This window comes from Typopeltis vanoorti, chromosome 14, assembly GCF_054136105.1.
Source record: "Typopeltis vanoorti isolate ZY-2024b chromosome 14, IOZ_Tvanoo_1.0, whole genome shotgun sequence".
Lineage (NCBI taxonomy): Eukaryota > Metazoa > Arthropoda > Arachnida > Uropygi > Thelyphonidae > Typopeltis > Typopeltis vanoorti.
Window position 1 is genome coordinate 122,263,973 of NC_143562.1, and position 18,236 is coordinate 122,282,208.

At 36.9% G+C, this 18,236-nt stretch overlaps 1 protein-coding gene across 8 annotated transcripts in view; it reads right to left on the reverse strand.

Annotated features, from left to right (window-relative positions):
• LOC150099873 (protein hu-li tai shao-like) overlaps positions 1-18,236 on the reverse strand; it is a 542,656-nt gene that overhangs the window by 459,151 nt on the left and 65,269 nt on the right. For all 8 annotated transcript variants that reach the window (XM_090404245.1, XM_090404248.1, XM_090404250.1 and 5 more), the window contains exon 4: positions 2,982-3,276. In XM_090404245.1, the coding sequence (XP_090260371.1) occupies positions 2,982-3,276 (295 nt within the window). The remainder of the gene's footprint in view (positions 1-2,981; positions 3,277-18,236) is intronic.

Sequence of the window (18,236 nt, forward strand, 5' to 3'; positions counted from 1 at the left end):
AAATAGCAGAGTAGGAAATGATTGTGAGACATACAAAAATATTTTGGGAAAATTTGGAGAAAAGAGCAAAGCTAATAATAATGGCAAATATCTGTTGGATTTCTGCTCAGGACATGGACTGGTTATTACTAACACCATGTTCCAACATAAAAATGTGCACAAATTCACATGGAGAGAAGAGGGTAGGAATAAGAAAAGTCTCATTGACTATGTTATTGTTGATAGTGATGTTTTCTCCGTGGTGCAGGACACCAGAGTGTACAGAGGATTTAAAACTGGAAGTGATCACTATTTAGTCTTGAGCAGGATAAAATTGAATTTCATATTGAAAAGAATAACATGTAAGAAAGTTTTAAAGCGAATAAAAGTTGAGCAGCTCTCAGATGTTAACTGTAGATTAAAATACAGAAAGATTATTGAAAAGAAAATGAAAGAGTTTGAGAACAGGAATCAAACCTTGGAGATTCAGTGGCAAACTCTGAAGGAAACATTGATTGATTCTGCCAGAGAGGCATGTGGTGAGGTTGTGTGCAAGGATAAAAAAATCAGAACTCCCTGGTGGACACAGGAAGTTAAAGAGGCAGTGAAGGAAAAGAAGAAAGCATATCAAAAGTTCCTGGCAAATAAGTCAGCTTTTACTCTTACAGAATACAGAGACAAATGTAAGAAAGCTAAACAGTGTGTAAAACTAGCTAAACAAAAGTCATGGGAGGACTTTGGCAAGAATATAGAAAATAAATATCAAGAAGGTGGCAAAATATTCTGGAGGTTGTTGAAGAAGCTTAGGAACGGAGGAAAGAGTGCTGTAAAAGGAATTAGAGATGATAAAGGTGAAATGAAAACAGGAGAAAAAGATATCCTTGAAGTATGGAGTAATTACTTTGAAAAACTGCTAAATGAAACAAGCAGTGATGACAGCACAGTGATAAAAAACACTGACCAGGCATGCAGTCAGGAATACATATCCATACTTGAAGTAGAAAAAGCCATCAAAGGCTTGAAATGTGGAAAGGCAGCAGGAGTAGATGATATTCGACCAGAAATGCTGAAGTATGGTGGTATAAGAGTCTTACAGTGGCTGCACTGCATAGTTCAGAAAGCCTGGACAGAGGGACGAATTCCTGATGATTGGAGTAGACCTCTCATAGTACCCATATATAAAAAGGGAAATAAAACTGAATGTGAGAATTACAGAGGTATTTCCCTACTGAGTGTTCCTGGCAAGATCTATGCAAGTATACTTGAGAAACGGTTGAGAAGAATTGTGGAAGATAAGCTTGGTGAAGAACAAGCTGGATTCAGTCCAAATAGAGGCTGTCAGGATCAGATCTTCACTTTACGACAAATAGTCGAGAAAGCATGGGAATATAACAAAGATCTGTATTTAAGTTTTGTCGATTTGGAAAAGGCATAGGACAAGGTGCCAAGAGAGAAGCTATTCAATACGCTGCAGTTATATGGTGTCAATGGGGCATTATATCAAGCAATACTTAGTTTTTATTTGAGTTGTGAGTCAGCAGTTAGAATTGAAGGAAGTACAGGAAGATGGTTTAATGTTAAATCTGGTGTGAGAAAAGGATGTACATTATCCCCTCTGTTATTCATTATCTATATGGATCACATTATGAAGGAATGCGGTATTAAACCTGATATCAAAATTGGAGATGTTAATATCAGCTCTTTGCTTTATGCGGATGATGTTATACTTCTAAATAAATCCGCTACAAGTCTGCAAGATTCTCTGACTAAATTGAATAGCTGTTGTAATAGATATGGTATGAAGGTCAGCAATAAAAAGACAAAGACAATGAAAATAGGCAGAATCATTGAAAATGTCAACTGTGTTGTGAATGGAGAACCTGTGGAACAAGTAACACATTTCAGCTACTTAGGCACAATTTTTACTGAAGATGGTAAACTAAATATAGAAATAGACAACAGAATCAGCAAAGCTGGTATCGTGGGAAGTCAATTGAATAAATTGATATGGAATAAGAAAGAAATTAGTCGGAACACTAAATTAGCTGTATACAAGACTGTGTTCAAACCAATTTTAACTTATGGATCTGAGAGCTGGGTCAGAAGTAAAACACTTGACCAAAGACTAGAGACCGCAGATATGAGAGTCCTGAGAAAGATTAGAGGAGTGAACAGATGGCATCAATGGCAATATCATATTAAAAATGAGGATATTAGGAAAGAACTTGACATTGTCAGCATCCAGGAATGCGTTAGCAGAGCTAATCTCAGATGGTATGGTCACTTAAATAGAATGGGAGAGGAAAGATTAGCAAAACAAGTGTTCTCTGCCAGGTTGGCAGGAAAACGACCCAGAGGAAGACCAAGATATAGGTGGATTGATACGGTACAAAGTGCCTTAGACGATAGAAATATAAGATCTGATAATGTTGGAGTCTTGACAAGTAACAGACTGATTTGGAGGAAAATTGTAGATAGGAAGTTAGTAATGATGTAATTTTTTCATGTAGTACTGTCATATCCTGTACACCCCTTGAGGGTACATGGTAGGAATTTGATGATGATGATGATGATGATATATATATATATTATTAACAGTAACCTGGGTTCCCAAACTTACTTCCCATGTCTCAAGCACATCCCCATGTTCTCCCCCCACCCTGTTTACATACAACCTTTCAACAAGAGCTTGGATTTAGAAGGCATCTTTAAACCAAAATCAAGGTATGTACATAATTTTTCCACATTTTTATTCTACCATAATTGCCTTCTATACTTGCCCATAATGCCCTAAAATATATATATACCCCTTTTGAGTTATGTTAGCCAATGTATTAAATATAAGGGACACTCCTAAAAAAAAACAGGCTAAAATAGCCGTTAATTATATTAATAGGGATATAAGGTTTTTAGAATTCAATAGCAAATCTCATAAGTCATTGTTCATCACTGAATATAATAGATATAATAATTATAGAATTATATAATAAGGTTATCCTTACCGTGATGTGATTAAACATGGTTTCATCAGCCCACCCATACACGTCAATAAGCCTGTACACAGAGGCCAATTTGCATCGTAGAAGTTTCTCGCCTTTTGCATAGCGTAAGCCATCTACACCACGAATATCATTAATGGGTATTGCACACCTACCAGCACGTACCACAGAAGAACTACGGGCATTATGTGGCAATAAAAGTTCTGTTACTTGTTGTAGAGCTGCCAAGTTTTCAGGAACACTGCCCTCGCCCATCTGTGTTTCGATTATTCGTTCTAATTCTTCTCGAAATACTTGACTGTAAAAAAATAAAAAACATTGCATTACACGTAAGGTAAAAAAAAGTAACTCTTTTCTGCCCAAAATGAATGCATATGTTATTTAGAAAAGAAAAACGGTAAACCATAACTAAACTGCTGGATCTTTTAAGTACTTTTTGGAAAAGCAATATCATGTCTTGCACTCTATCAGAGACTGTTTCAATCCAATTAAAACAGAACACAGCATTTTTGCTCTTAAAAGATTGGGACAAGATAGCAACCAGATGTAAGGAAATGAGTTTCTTGAGTCAGTCAGACAGATTTATTAGTTATTTTTCTGTTTTTGATGGCTTTGGTATATACTGAGAATGAAGCTGGAGTTTTTTTCTCAAGCTACTTGCAATATGCTGTTTGTTTTTTTTCTTGTTTGACTGCCTTGATACTTGTTTCCCTGTGTCTGGATAATGGAGAGATTTTGATGTTCTTAGCCTATATACACTGCTGAAATCACCTCCTCTCTCTCGGTAACACAGACCATAATCTCGTGCAACTTTCATCTCAAGTGAAATGCTGTTCTCTCAGTCATTATCATCCTCATTATCATTTATAAATCTCTTTTCTCCAGCTGAAATATCCTGATTGTATAAGAAAATCAAATATCTTCACCACATCACAAAAGAAATCATCATATAGAAAACTGATAGTGCTCAGATAATGAAAGGTTGGTATACAGAGAAGAAAAAAAATATGAGCTTTATTCCAATGGTTAATGTAACTTTATGTTCCACTACCTAAACATTCTTCACTAGAATGCAGGGTGCCAATCCCATATATTCCTGTCATATCTGAAACTATTGGCAAAATTTTGAAGTTGAACATCAACCGCACACATTTTCCTACCAACAAAATTTCTCCTCTCTTACCATCTAACAACAGATAAACTGTTCCCTCTATCTTTAGCTGGGGTTTACCAGATTCATTGTGAATGCAATTTAACATATTTTGGGCAGATATTGTTTTGTGGGAAAAAAGAGAACTGGCAAACATCAATACTGCATTGAATATCTTAAACCTGAAAAATCTTGATAAAATATAGAATGAGGCTTGTCTTCTCCAAAGAAGCAGTTTTAAATATGTCTCTTCAAAAAAAGTTCTGAAGTGGCAACCGTTTCAATGGTCAACCAAATTGTTTCATTTACCTTGTATTCCTGTCTCTATAAATTCTTGTTGTTCCACATACTGACAATGTACTGTTAATTTCAGTTCAAACTAGTTGTGCCATTTTCATTAGTTTTTTTTTTTTTTTTTTATTATTATTAACATTTTTTTTCTCTTAATCTTTATGCCACAGATGCCTTTAAAGATTAGACTCATCTTTAAGGGTCTTCCTCTTGATTTATATTTCAGAACTCTTCTTGGTTCAATGACATTCTCTTCATATGTTAAATTAATTTACTTCTACAATTATGTATTGTTGTAAAGCTGATTTGTGTTATAGTTCTTGCAATTTATGTATATCTATTTTAATGTATCCTGATGATGTTATTTTTTATTGGTCTATTTTTTTCACTGTTCATATTTCACTTCTGTATAATTTAGCTAAAACCCTTAATCTTTTATTCAGTTTTTTTTTTTTTTTACTAAATTTTGGTTGAAAGATATCACTAATCATGACTGTAATTTTAGTCAATTCATTAATTTTATGTTTTATTTATATATAAAAAAAAAAAAAAAAAAAAAAAAAAAAAAAAAACCTCATTTGATTCCTGTAAATGCCATATGGTCACTCCCATACCTCCCTGGGTTTTGGGAGAGGCAGTGGTAGAGTCATAGATTTCCTTTCCACACAGTTCTCCACTAAAAGAAGGATTTCCACACACAGTTTGTAGGACAATCACAAACATCCATGATGGGATTCAAACCCGAAGCCTATCGACAGCATACAGTCTTGTCTTCATGCTATACAACTCTAAAAGCTCCTCTGTAAATCACACTACCTAGCTATTTCCAGACATGATCTGGCAGTAGAACATCAAAATATTAAGCAGTCTTGATGCACTGCATTGAGGTTTGGTCCATATAATATCTAGCAGCTGGCCTTCAGAACAGCTTTATTGATGTATTCTTGAATACAGGATGCTCTCAATCTCTATAGTGTTTGGCATGTTCTTGAAGAGGATCACTTACATATATCAATTACATTGCATGTTAAAGAGAGGGGAGGACACAGAATTACTGCTTGGAGACCAAATATAACAGCTACTTCAGTTACATGCCACCAAATAGAGGGAGCATTTCCTGCAAAGTTGGAAAACATCCCTTTGCAATGGAATACTCAGTGAATATGCCAGAGCTCCTTTAATGAAAATAGGCTGCTTTGTTTTGGTGTGGAATTCTTGAGTAATGTTTAATATTTCATGAACAAATGATGTACTATAAAAAGAAAAGAAAAAAAAAGGAAATCAGTCTTTAGCGATGGGAATAATTAAAACACATCTATTCTGACAGCCTCAGAAACTACGATATTTGAATATGAAACTAATCATTCTCTAATCTCATATCATTCATGAATAAATCACCTTTGAATCACTTATGTGTCTGTGGAATGTGCCATAACATTAAGGTATGGTCAAATCTGCAAGCCTTGCTTATGTGGGGTGAGAAAAGCTGATTTGCATATATAAAAAAATTCTGATCTAAAAGAAACAACTTTTTTTTATGTTGAGCCCATACACAAATGGTTGATCAACCTATAGTACATTAGTACTTCGGGCGCAATTCTAGCTTGCTTCCTCGTGGTGCACCTTGGGTCACAATAAGAGCTAGAGCAACTGGCAGCCAGACAATTGTGCAATCTCCTGACCATATTTACACATGGAAACTCAAAACCTTCACAACGGTTCTTCTTCGAACCAGTTGATAAGGAATATTGGACATAATATCCATATCTGTCAGTTAAATGTTGAGGGTATTGGTGCATCAAAATGTCAGTCTTAACCTTCTACAAGAAAAAACTTGTATCTACTTCTCATTCAAGAATCACATATCGAAACTGAAGAAGTTAAATCTTGAGGAATAATCCCTGGCTACGACATTCTTGGGATTACTTACAGTTGTAGCTACGTTAACATAACATATGTCCGAAATGATATTGAGAATGCTGTGCTGATATCTTCTACTGATGACAAAATCCATAGGATTGCTGTTAAAATAGTGGACATTACAATTGTCATATATATATAAACCACCTGCAACTGTTTGGCCAAATGATGTTCTACTTCCACCCAACCATGTACTCTGGGGATTTCAGTCATCATACTTCTTGGAAATACAGTCGAAAAAGCTAATAATCTGCCCATTCAGCTAATATTTCCCTGATCAAAACAGGGAAATATTAGCTGAATGGGCAGATTAACACCATCTCATCTCCACTTGGTTTTTGATGCCAAAGAGAAAGGCACCTATAAGTCAAGAGCCTGGAATAAGGAATATAACCCAGATTTGACATTCGTCTTCAGAATGTCAAATCTGGGTTAGAAGAATTCCACCATCTTACAAAAACTATACATGGTTCACTGGAGTTTATACCGGTGGCAAAAATACACATTCCACGAGTCTACCGAAAAGAACACATGCCTGGATGGACCAATGAAAGCAAATCCCTGTATTGGGAATTCCATGAAAGTAAAGATCCCGAGATAGGAGAACTGCTCCATAGTCTCAATGCTGCTCGTAGGGAAAGTGGACTCAAATAACTGAAAGCTTAGATTTCAAACACTCTAGTAGAAAAGCCTGGTTGCTACTTAAAAAGCTTGGTTCAAGCCCCTCTGTACCAAAGAGGTCTCCTTTTGTCGATCCAAATCAGATAGCTGCTTGTGTTGTTTCGCTTTCTAGAGCTCTGACAGATAAAAAACATACTAAAGAGGTAAAACGCAAATGAAAGGCTATGAAGTCTGTACCTCAAAAGAATCAATAATTTTCTTTGCCTTTTTCCCGTGAGGATATATCCTCGGCATTTCAAAATATCAAAATGGGGAAGGCTCCTGGATTTGACAATATTCATAATGAATTCCTGATACACTGTGGACCTCATGCAAGATTGTGGCTGGCTAAGTTATTTAACAATATGGAATGAAAGTGGCTGCGTTCCTAAAGAATTTAAAAGGACAAAAATCACTGCTGTGTTAAAACCAGGAAAGCCAGCAGACAGAACTAAAAGCTATCGCCCCATAGCCCTTTTAAGTGCAACCTATAAATTGTTGGAGAGGATAGGGTCAGTGAGAAATTTTCTCACTGATCCTATCCTCTATCAAAATTTTCTCACTGATCCTATTCAATAGGATCAGTGAGAAAATTTTGTAACGTGTTCCAATAGAACAAGCAGGGTTCAGAAGAGATCGCAGCTGCACAGATCAAGTTCTCAGCTTAACTTATATTGAAGCAGGATTTCAAAGATTCCTGAAGACTACTGCAGTCTTTATTGACTTAACAATGGCTTACGATACTGTGTGGAGGGAGGGACTCGTATATAAATTTCTTAAGGTCATCCAATGTAAAATATTGGGTCATCTCCTAAACAAATTACTATGTGATCAATATTTCAGGATAGTCACCGTGCTCGGTGCTCGCACCACTGCTTTTTAGCCTTTACATCGCAGATATTCCTGAAACAGCCAGCAGGAAGTTTGCTTATGCAGATGATCCAGCTTTGGCAATCAGCGACAAGTCTGTAAAAAGATCTGAAGAAATATTGACAAATGATTTGTCGGCTTTATGGCAGTTCTATAAAAAAAAAAAAAAAATGGAGATTAACACCAAATTCTGGTAAAACCGAATGTTCTTGCTTCACCTCAATAACAGACTTGTAAATCAAAAACCAGAGATATATGCTGATGGAACATTAATTTCGTTTAATCCAACACCTAAATATCTCGGAATAACTCTCATATAAACAGCATATGATTAATATAGCTGCTAAACTTTGCAGCAGAAATAACATAGCTCAGAAGCATTGTGGTACTATATGCGACTCAAGTGCTACAACTCTGCGGTGCACCACCATTGGTTTAGTTTACAGTGCAGCAGAGTATGGTGCACCTGTCTGGCTCAATAGTTACCATGTCAATAAACTAGATGCTCAACTTACTCTACTCTGCATTTAATAACAGGTTGCATTACGAGTACACCCTTACAATGGCTCTCCACTTTGAACCATATTGCTCCTCTGGAACTGCGACGACAGAAAACCTTGCTTTGTGAATATACAAAAATTTTAAATAACTAAAACCTCCTAATAAATGAATTTATTCCAGATGCTTTATCTAATAGACTAAAATCCAGAAGACCTGCCATAAAAATCGCCTGTAATCTTCTTAGCCAGAATGACAGTATACTGAGTAGTGGGATGTACTGTGGCCCCAAGCAATATCACCTGAAGTTCATAATTACATAAACATCTTCCAAAAACTATCTGGATTTTACCTGCCCAGGAATATATGGATGAGGGCTAACAGGATTTGCACAGGCCATGGTATGTGTATGTATGTGGAGACTTACTCTCAAAGTGGGGTAAGATACCAAATCCCCAATGTCCCTGTGGAGTGGAGACCCAAACCATTCGCCATATAGTACATAGTATAGGAATGTGAGCTGACAGCATATCCAGGTAACTTTAAGGATATCTTTGACCTATCTGCAGAGGTGATCAATTGGATTAAAAACCTAAATGTTAAAATATGATTAATCTTCTGTCTGATGCTTGTTATAAATTTCGTGTTTGTATTTGCCTAAATGTAGATGTTTTACTTTTTATTTATATTATCATATATGTGTATCTTACCTATATGTGAATATAGGTAAGATACATGTGTATCTTATCTTATTGTCTTTTAACCATGTGTACATGCCATACAATAAATAAATAGTACATTAGTACCATGTATGGGTAGTGGATTGAGAAAGGAGGAACTTGTTTACATTTGACTTAAATGACTATAAATTTTAATTAAGATGAAAAGCCACACAGCTATATTTTCTGGCAAAGTTAAAAGTTAATTAAATTAAGGGGATAAAAATCCCTTGTTATTTTACAGCCAGTATGCGAAACTCTAAGATCAAAAAGGTGATTTTACATCTCCTAGGAGCTGTGTTTTCACATTATGAGAAAATATCATTGATAGTGAGGGAGCTTGCTCCACCTTTGCTTCAAGTTGCCTTGGTGATGTACTACCAAGTGGTCACTTATGCTTGGATTCGCCAATAGTTCTTCGGCATGAAACTCGTAGATCGTAGTTTTCGATCTTAGAGTTTTGCATACTGGCTGTAAAATAACAAGGGATTTTTATCCCCTTAATTAAATTAAGGTTGCCAGAAAATATAGCCGTGTGGCTTTTCATCTTAATTATAATATAATATATATAGGCATACCACTCTGGCATTCATATAGTGAAGGTATGCAAGTTCTTTTCACTTAAACTTTGATATCATTCAGGTCTACCTACTCACTGATGAGACCTCAAAAAAGGTTGAAACCAGTCTGGGTAGTGACCTCTCCTCATAATGTAAAGCAGTATTACATCTCCTAGGAGCTGTGTTTTCACATTATGAGAAAATATAAATGATAGTGAGGGAGCTTGCTCCACCTTTGCTTCGAGTTGCCTTGGTGATGTACAACCAAGTGGTCACTTACACTTGGATTCGCTGATAGTTCTTCGGCATGAAACACGTAGATCGTAGTTGTCGATCTTAGAGTTTCACATACTGGCTGTAAAATAACAAGGGATAGTTGGATAGCAGTGACTTGTTGCCCTTCTTGAGAATATGTTGAATATAGGGCAATTTCCAGTTTGTGAGATAGATTCCAGTGGAGTGAGTGAGTGAGTGAGAGTGTGAGTGAGAGTGTGTGTGTGAGACATAGGATAGGAGTCTGTTCTGGTGCACAAACTTTCTGAACTGGGGGAAAGCTCAGGGCCAGGAGGCTTTTTTGTATAATTTGGACAGTATTTTTCTGATCTCATCCTGGAAAAAGGGACATTGTATGTTGAGTGTCTGGAATGGTTTTTGGGAACATTTACCATTGTTAGTTATGCATGCATTGGAAGCAAAGTGTGAAGCCAGAAAATTGGCTTTTTCTGTTTGTGATGATGCAATAGCACCATCTGGGTATGATAAGTAGTGTTGGCAGAAGTTATGGCCAATTACTTTGGCGAGAGACCAAAAGGCTCGGCTGCCATTTGGACAGGCTGCTAGTTTCCTGCTTTTTGCTCTTTCGAACTTTGTTTTGGAAGCATCGTTTTTTTTTTTTTTTTTTTGCATCTATTTCAGGCTTCGGTATAAGCTCTAATGGTGGATGAACAGTCTTGGCACAACTTTTGGAAAACCAGAATTTAGTTAGGGAATGGCAGTTCAGAGTGGTGTGTGGAATGTATGTTTCCATGCCAGTGAGGATTACTTTATTGATAAGTTTGCTGCATATATTTGGGTTGGAAGGCCAGAAGTAATAGTCAAACCATAGGAATGTGACATAAAAGTTGCAGAGGCTGTCCCACTTGGCACTGTTATAATGCCAAACTGCTCTTTTATGGGAGTGTCTGTGTAAGCGTTGTTGCATGGGGAGGAGATGAGCACTAGATTGTGGTCAGAATTAGCTAGGGGGGATCACTGCTTTCACTGTGTATCTGGAGGATACACAGTGAAAGGAAAGTGAAAGTTTAAAGGACTAGCATAAAGAATTATTTGGAAGAATTTGAGCAACCTGCTTTAAATTCTAACATTTGACCACATGAAAGTCAACATATGGTACCCACGCACTATGGCAAAACATCACTAATGGCCAAAAACACACAATTTCATGTAGTAGGTGTAGATAATTCCTATCAGATACTTTTAAAAAGTAATTATCATACTAATGTATGCATCCACAGAGTATGCAATTAGTTGTTGAAGGTATTAACAGCCCTAATGATCACTTAGCCAAGAAACTAGCATTGACGACACTCAAGGAGTTGGAAGATTTTTTTTTTTTTTTTTTAGTAAAGATGTGGTGGGTGATTGCCCTTCCTATATAAAAACCACACAACACTTCATAAACAATATTAAGAACATCATCTTCTTCAAAGATTATTTATTAGTTAGTTTTAATATTTCTGCCCTTTTAAAAAAAATTTTCTGATAAAGCCTTTTTTTGCCCACATTCTATGATCTGGTTATTTCATTTGGCAAAATAGCTTCTACTGCAAAGAGAAGCTACAGCAAATTGGCTGACCACTATCTTCTCCTATTGGCAACTTTCAATGGAAGATTTTGAGCAACATGCTCTAGATTCCTCTACTTTAAAATCCAAAGTGTGGCTCAAATACACTATGTTGACAAAACTATTTGGACACCTAGCTGTGGACAAAAAAAATGGAGTTTTAATGACATTTCTAGTACCGAGTGGGACTATCTTTGGCCTGAATGACAGCAACTGCCTTTTGGGGCAGGCTTTCAACCAATTTTTGATATGTCACAACAGGAATATTCTTCCATTTCTCACACAAAACTACCCACAATGCTGATAACTGCTACTGTGGTCTGAAGGAAATTTATTCTGATTTGTCCTAGAGATGTTTGATGGGGTTTGAGTCTGGACTACAAGCTAGCCAGTCCAACACTTCAATGTTGATTTGTGGAAATCAGTTTCAGACATACAGGGCAGTATGGCATGGAGCATTGTTGCAAAACATGTAGGGGTCACTGCTGAAGTACTTCCACAGCATCAGAAGCATGAAGTTATCCAGGTTTCCATCAGATGTTATGGTTTTGGGCACATCCACCAATGGACCAAGCCACCACCAAACTTGACAATTGGAATGATGCGGTCCTGTCTCCTAACCTATATCACCTGTATATACTCTCTTACTCCACTGGTATCTATTCCACAGTCTGGAAATTGACCTATATTCAACCCATCCCAAGGAGGGCAACAAATCACTGTCTAACTACCGCCCTACCTCACTCACATTTTAGTCCTGTCTAAAGTAATGTAGAAAATCATCAATTCCCAAATCCTACACTACCATGAAGCACCCATCTAATAAACAACCACCAGTATGGATTCTGTTGCTGCCGATCAACAGGAAATCTGCTCACATATATCACCCATCTTTGGACAAATGCCATGGAAAAGTTTGGTGAATCTCAAGGGGTTGCACATGATATGTCCAAAGCTTTTGACTGGGTCTGCCACAAAGGCTTACTGAACAAACTTCCATCGTTTGGTCTGTCTCGGGACTTCTGTAGTTGGATTGCCAACTTTCTGTATACACACACACTGTGTGATGGTGGATAGTTCCTTATCCTCTCACCATTCAACTAATGCTGGGGTTCCACAAGGATCTGTTCTCTTACCAACCCTCTTTCTGCTATATATCAATAACCTACTTCAGTTGACAAACTCAATACACAGTTCTGCAGATGACAGCACATTGCACTCCTCCCTTTCATTTGATAAGCCTTATTCTACACAACTCACCTCAACCTACAGAACAATCATCACTGCCCTCAATTCTGATCTCCAAGCCATCCTCCAATGGGGTTCAGATAACCTTGTCAATTTCAGTACTTGTAAAACCTAGTTCTGTCTTATTTCTCACAAAAAAGAACCACTTTCTCCCAGTATTATTCTTTACAACACCCAAATTTCCAGACAACATAAGATCTCCCTTCTTGGAATTACCCTGACACCAAGCCTCTCCTGGCATAAACACATTACAACCATTGCATCCTCAGCTTTCAATAAAACTAGGATTTCTCTTTCACTCAATACATTACTTAACAGCTATTAACCTTATACAAATCACAAAGCCACCCAGCTATTGAATACTGCTCTCACATTTCGAGTGGTGCCCTACGAGCTCCCTCAAAATGCTCGACTCAATACAGAGAAGAGGAATTAGACTTATTAATGGCCCATCTCTTACCAACTCACTCCTCCCACTTTCACACAGACATTTGGTTTCGGCAATGTGTATTCTATGAATATTTCTTGCAAATGTTTATCTGAAATAGCATCAATAATTCCCCCACTTAGTACTAAGCCCGTTAGAACCGGTGCAGGTCTGCTCAACATCCCTTCACAGTGCTGCCTTGAAACCTCCCAGAATGAGTTTCTTTTCCTCCTCCTTACCTGCTATTGCTGAATTGCAGTACAATCTTCCCCTAATGTGTTTCTCAATAATAAAATGTCATTTATTACTGGGAAACACATATAATATGTGGTCTGAAAAGTTCTGGGCATCGACCATAGATGACAAAACTATCGGCAAATTTTTTTTTCCCTAAGTTGGTACATCTGTCATAAGCATCTATGTGAAATTGCAAGTCATTCTATCAAGTAGTTTGCTTTATACAGTAGTCCAAAGTGTCTGTATCCCTTGAAAAGCATAAAATTGAGTATTGTGCGGCTATAAAATTCTTTGTAAAAGAAGGTTTAACAGCAAAAGAAATTCGTTCGAAGTTCATAAAAGTTTATGGGCACTCTTCTCCTTTGTTTTTGACAATTAAGAAATGGGCTGCTAAGTTTAAATGTGGCTATACAGCCTTGAAGATGATCCATGTGAAGGACGTCCAAGCAGTGTAACAACACCAGAAATCATTGATCAAGTGCACGATGTGGTGTTGGATGACCGGCGAGTCAAAGTGCATGAAATTGCTGAGACTATAGGCATTTCAAAAGAACGTGTAGGATATATTTTGCACGAAGAATTACAAATGAAAAAGCTGTGTGCAAGATGGGTGCTGTGCTAGCTCACAGCAGATCAAAAATGCACTCGCATGAAAATCTCTGAATAGTGCTTGGAGCATTTTAACAAGAATAAAACTGATTTTGTGTGTCGATTTATTACTATGGATGAGACTTGGATTCACAATTACACACAAGAATCCAAACAGCAGTCAACAGTGGACAAAAACCGGTTGTTCAGCACCAAAGAAGACAAAGTCAGTTCCATCAGCAGGAAAGGTCATGGCATCAGTGTTTTGGGATGTTAAAAGGCATTTTGTTTATAATTATCTTGAAAAGGATAAAACAATAACCGGGGAATATTATTCTGATCTTTTAACCAGACTAGATGAAAATAGTCATGAGAAAAGACCCAGTTTGCAGAAGAAAAAAAATCTTTCAACAGGACAATGCACCTGCCCACAAAGGTGTTTTGGCAATAGGAAAATTAAGGGATCTGCACTATGAATTGTTGGAACATCCACCCTATTTCCCAGATTTGGCTCCCTCTGACTTCTCTCTCTTCCCAAAACTAAGACTCTTCCTCACTGGTCAAAATTTTTCTTCGAATGAAGAGGGGATTGCAGCTGTTGAGGGGTATTTTGCAAATCTTACTTAGTACCACTAAAAGGACAGGATAATGACGCCTGGAATAAATGTATTATTCTGAAAGGAGATTATGTTGAAAAATAAAAAATTATTTTGAAATTATAAATTTGCATTTTCATTGTTAGGCCGAAAACTTTTCCGACCACCTTCGTATATATAAGAATAATAAATTATTCTTTTATAAGAATAATAAGACAATATATAATATTTTAAATCAAATGTAAACAAGTTCTTCCTTTCCCAAATCACTATTCGTATACAGTACTAATGTACTATAGGTTGACCAACCAACTTCTCATGTATGAGCTCAGCATAAAAAAATAAAATAAATAAAATATATAAAAAAAAAAAAAATCCTGCCAGAACTGTTCCCTGGGTAATCTCCAGATCTAAACATGACCAGAACCCTTTACCAGTCATCTATAGTCCAGGAACAGTGTGAAAGACTCCAAACATCGCTTGATACTGAGAGGGAAGGTGATGTGTGTGGCTTGTTTGATGTCCCTTCAGCATTTTCCAGGTTGACTGAGGTCTACTGCTGATGATGTGCAGAATGCTCGAACATTCTGAGGAAGAGCTAGTCATTCTTAGTCTGAGTGTTGGAAAACACCCTCCCAGGACATTTTCCTGCTGTGCTTTCCATATACAAATACCAGTGGATTTTGGTATACTGAGATGGGTAGCAATGTCACAGTTAGAAAGACCACTGATGTGACATCCAACTACCATCCCATGTTGGAAGTCTGTCAAGTTTAGCTGAACCTGGTATCTCGACATGGTATATGCAGCATGTTTTGCACTGTACTATCTTTTATTATCAAACTTACACAGACACTCCAGAATATTTGCATGTGGTAGGATCCAAAATTTGCATGGCACATTAAACATCCAAGTACTTTTGTCAACATAGTGTATGTTGATACTTTCATATACATGTGTAGAGTTAAGTGCTGTGAGGACATCAAGTTGGAAGCTTAATGGATTTTTTTACAACACTCAAAAAGAATTAAAATAGAATTTAATACTCCCTATATTTCATCCTAGTCACTAGGACATCTATGGGGATTACAAAAACAATTAATGTAACATGCACACAAATATCATACAATACTAAGCCCAACCACGTGGGTGACACTAAAGTCCTATCTAAGTGGAGCGCCCTCTAAGGGCGGTAGTAGGTGGCCTGGAATGCAAGGTGGGACCTCTGGTGATGAGTGTTTCCTAAAAAGGTTGCATTAAGCTTCCGAAGATTTGGGAAACACTCATCACCAGAGGTCCCACCTTACATTCCAGGCCACCTACTACTGCCCTTAGAGGGCGCTCCACCTAGATAGGACTTTAGTGTCACCCACGTGGTTGGGCTTAGTATTGTATGATATTTGTGTGCATGTTACATTAATTGTTTTTGTAATCCCCATAGATGTCCTAGTGACTAGGACGAAATATAGGAAGCATTAAATTCTATTTTAATTCTTTTTGAGTGTTGTAAAAAATCCATTAAGCCTCCAACATGATACTTTCATATAGTTTGCCACTGAATTTGAAAACCAGAACACTTTATTTCTTTAAGTATGCAATTTCCACATGTTCTCCCTTGAGCATTATCTCCCACACTTCAAATAAGCATAGGGTATTAGCATACACTTGGTCAATACATTAGTGCAGTGCATTTTTTTGGGAAAGTATGCAGTGCTTTGGCATACTGGCATCTTTATTAACAGTGATGTGTGACATAAGATATGGCACATTTAGAAATTTGTAATATTTAGTAAATTTTTTTACACATTTACCAGGTATGCAAATAAGCTAGATATCTAATGATACATTTTTGACTATTTCTGTTGCAAAAGCATGTTGCTAAAGATTCAAATATGTCTCGTGATGAAGGCGAGTGGCTGATCACGTAAATAATGTTGATAATTAAAATTTAAATGCATTCATTTTATAAATAATGTAAGCAATTATAAATGTCAATTTAATTTTTTCCTGAAAAATTTAGTTTCTGAAAATCTCCATATATATCTCACACCACATTTTTTAAGTTTAACGTTGGGGAAAAAAAGTGCGAGTTATATTCGAGTAAATACGGTAAACCAGTTTCATATCCAATATGAAACTGGTTACATATTGGATATGAAATTGAGTTCCAAGTGATATTCTCTCAAATGCCTTTGCAAAATTAAGCAATATGATCATGTAACCATTCCTTTTATCCAACTCAGCTGCCACCATTATATAAGTTTATAAATTACTAAAGCATGACAACACTTCACAAAGCCATGCTAATCCTTATAGTGTCATTCTTACACACCTGTTCCTGAATTCCCTCTGTGACCAATACCACCACTCCTGAGATAATTATTAGTGTACAATTTGAGGGAATTATTTTGCTCTCTTTCTACTCACCTAGTGCCAGAACTGAGACATTGCCAGTTCCCTTGAACATTCTCATAAAACATGAGCTGATATTCCATCTAATCCCATCCATGGCCATATTTACATGAAGATTCTTGAATATCCTAAGAACCTCCAATTCATCCACCTCTGTTCCCACATTAGTCCCCATCATATATATCATAGTAGTATCTTTACCTGATGTTAATTTGATTAACAAAGTATCAAATAGTAATTAAAGTACAAGGTATTTCAAAAAGGGGGTTACAGCTTTGAATGACAATAGAAGGTAAATAGCAATAGATGAACAATTTTTATTACTGTGCAAATATAGCATAACACTTGAATTTTTCAACACATGACTGCCTCCAGTAATTCTGCAGATGTCCCATCCATAAATCAATTTCCTGCCACACGTGGCAGAGCATATCTGGCATAAATTTTAGCAATACCGGAGGTAATTCTAGAATGCAGCTCATCCAAATTGTAAAAACACCATCTTTCGCAAAGCCCCACAAGAAAAAAATCTAACTGTGTAAGGTCGGTGGAACGTGGTGGCAATGCTACAGGTGCCTCTCTACCAATCCATCTGCCTGGAAAATGGATGTCAAGGTACAATCTTACATCTTTCAGGTAATGGGGAGGTACTCCATCTTGCTGGAAATGTGTCCATCATGGTCATCATCGTTTAATTAATTGTGGTATTAGGTACATTTGTAGCATGTCCAGATACACACCACCAGTAATGGTAGACTCCAAAAAAAAAAAAAAGAAGAATCCACACACTTTCTTCTTGCTTATGGCACAAAAAAACATTAGCCTTTGGAATGCCACGAACATGTTCTATGATGCCATGCGGATTTTCACTTTTCCAGTTGTGAATGCTTACTTGCCCACTTACATGAAAAAAGTGCACTCATCACTGAAAACGATCATGTCCAAAAAGTTCTCATTTTATTCTATCCTACTGATCATTTCCATACAGAAATCCTGGCGTATCTTCTTATTGTCTTTCTTCAAATGTAGTACAAGGGTAAATTTCTAGGGCCTTAAGATGCTGTCATAAAACATGACACAGAGTCACATATGGAATTTCAATCTGTTGAGATGCCCATCTATTCAGCATGCAGCCTTCTGAATGACCTTGGATGACATAGAGAACAGCCTGTTTCAACAACATTCTTGTGCCACGTATAGATTGTGCGTCTACTAGGAGGTTCTTTGCCATATTGCATG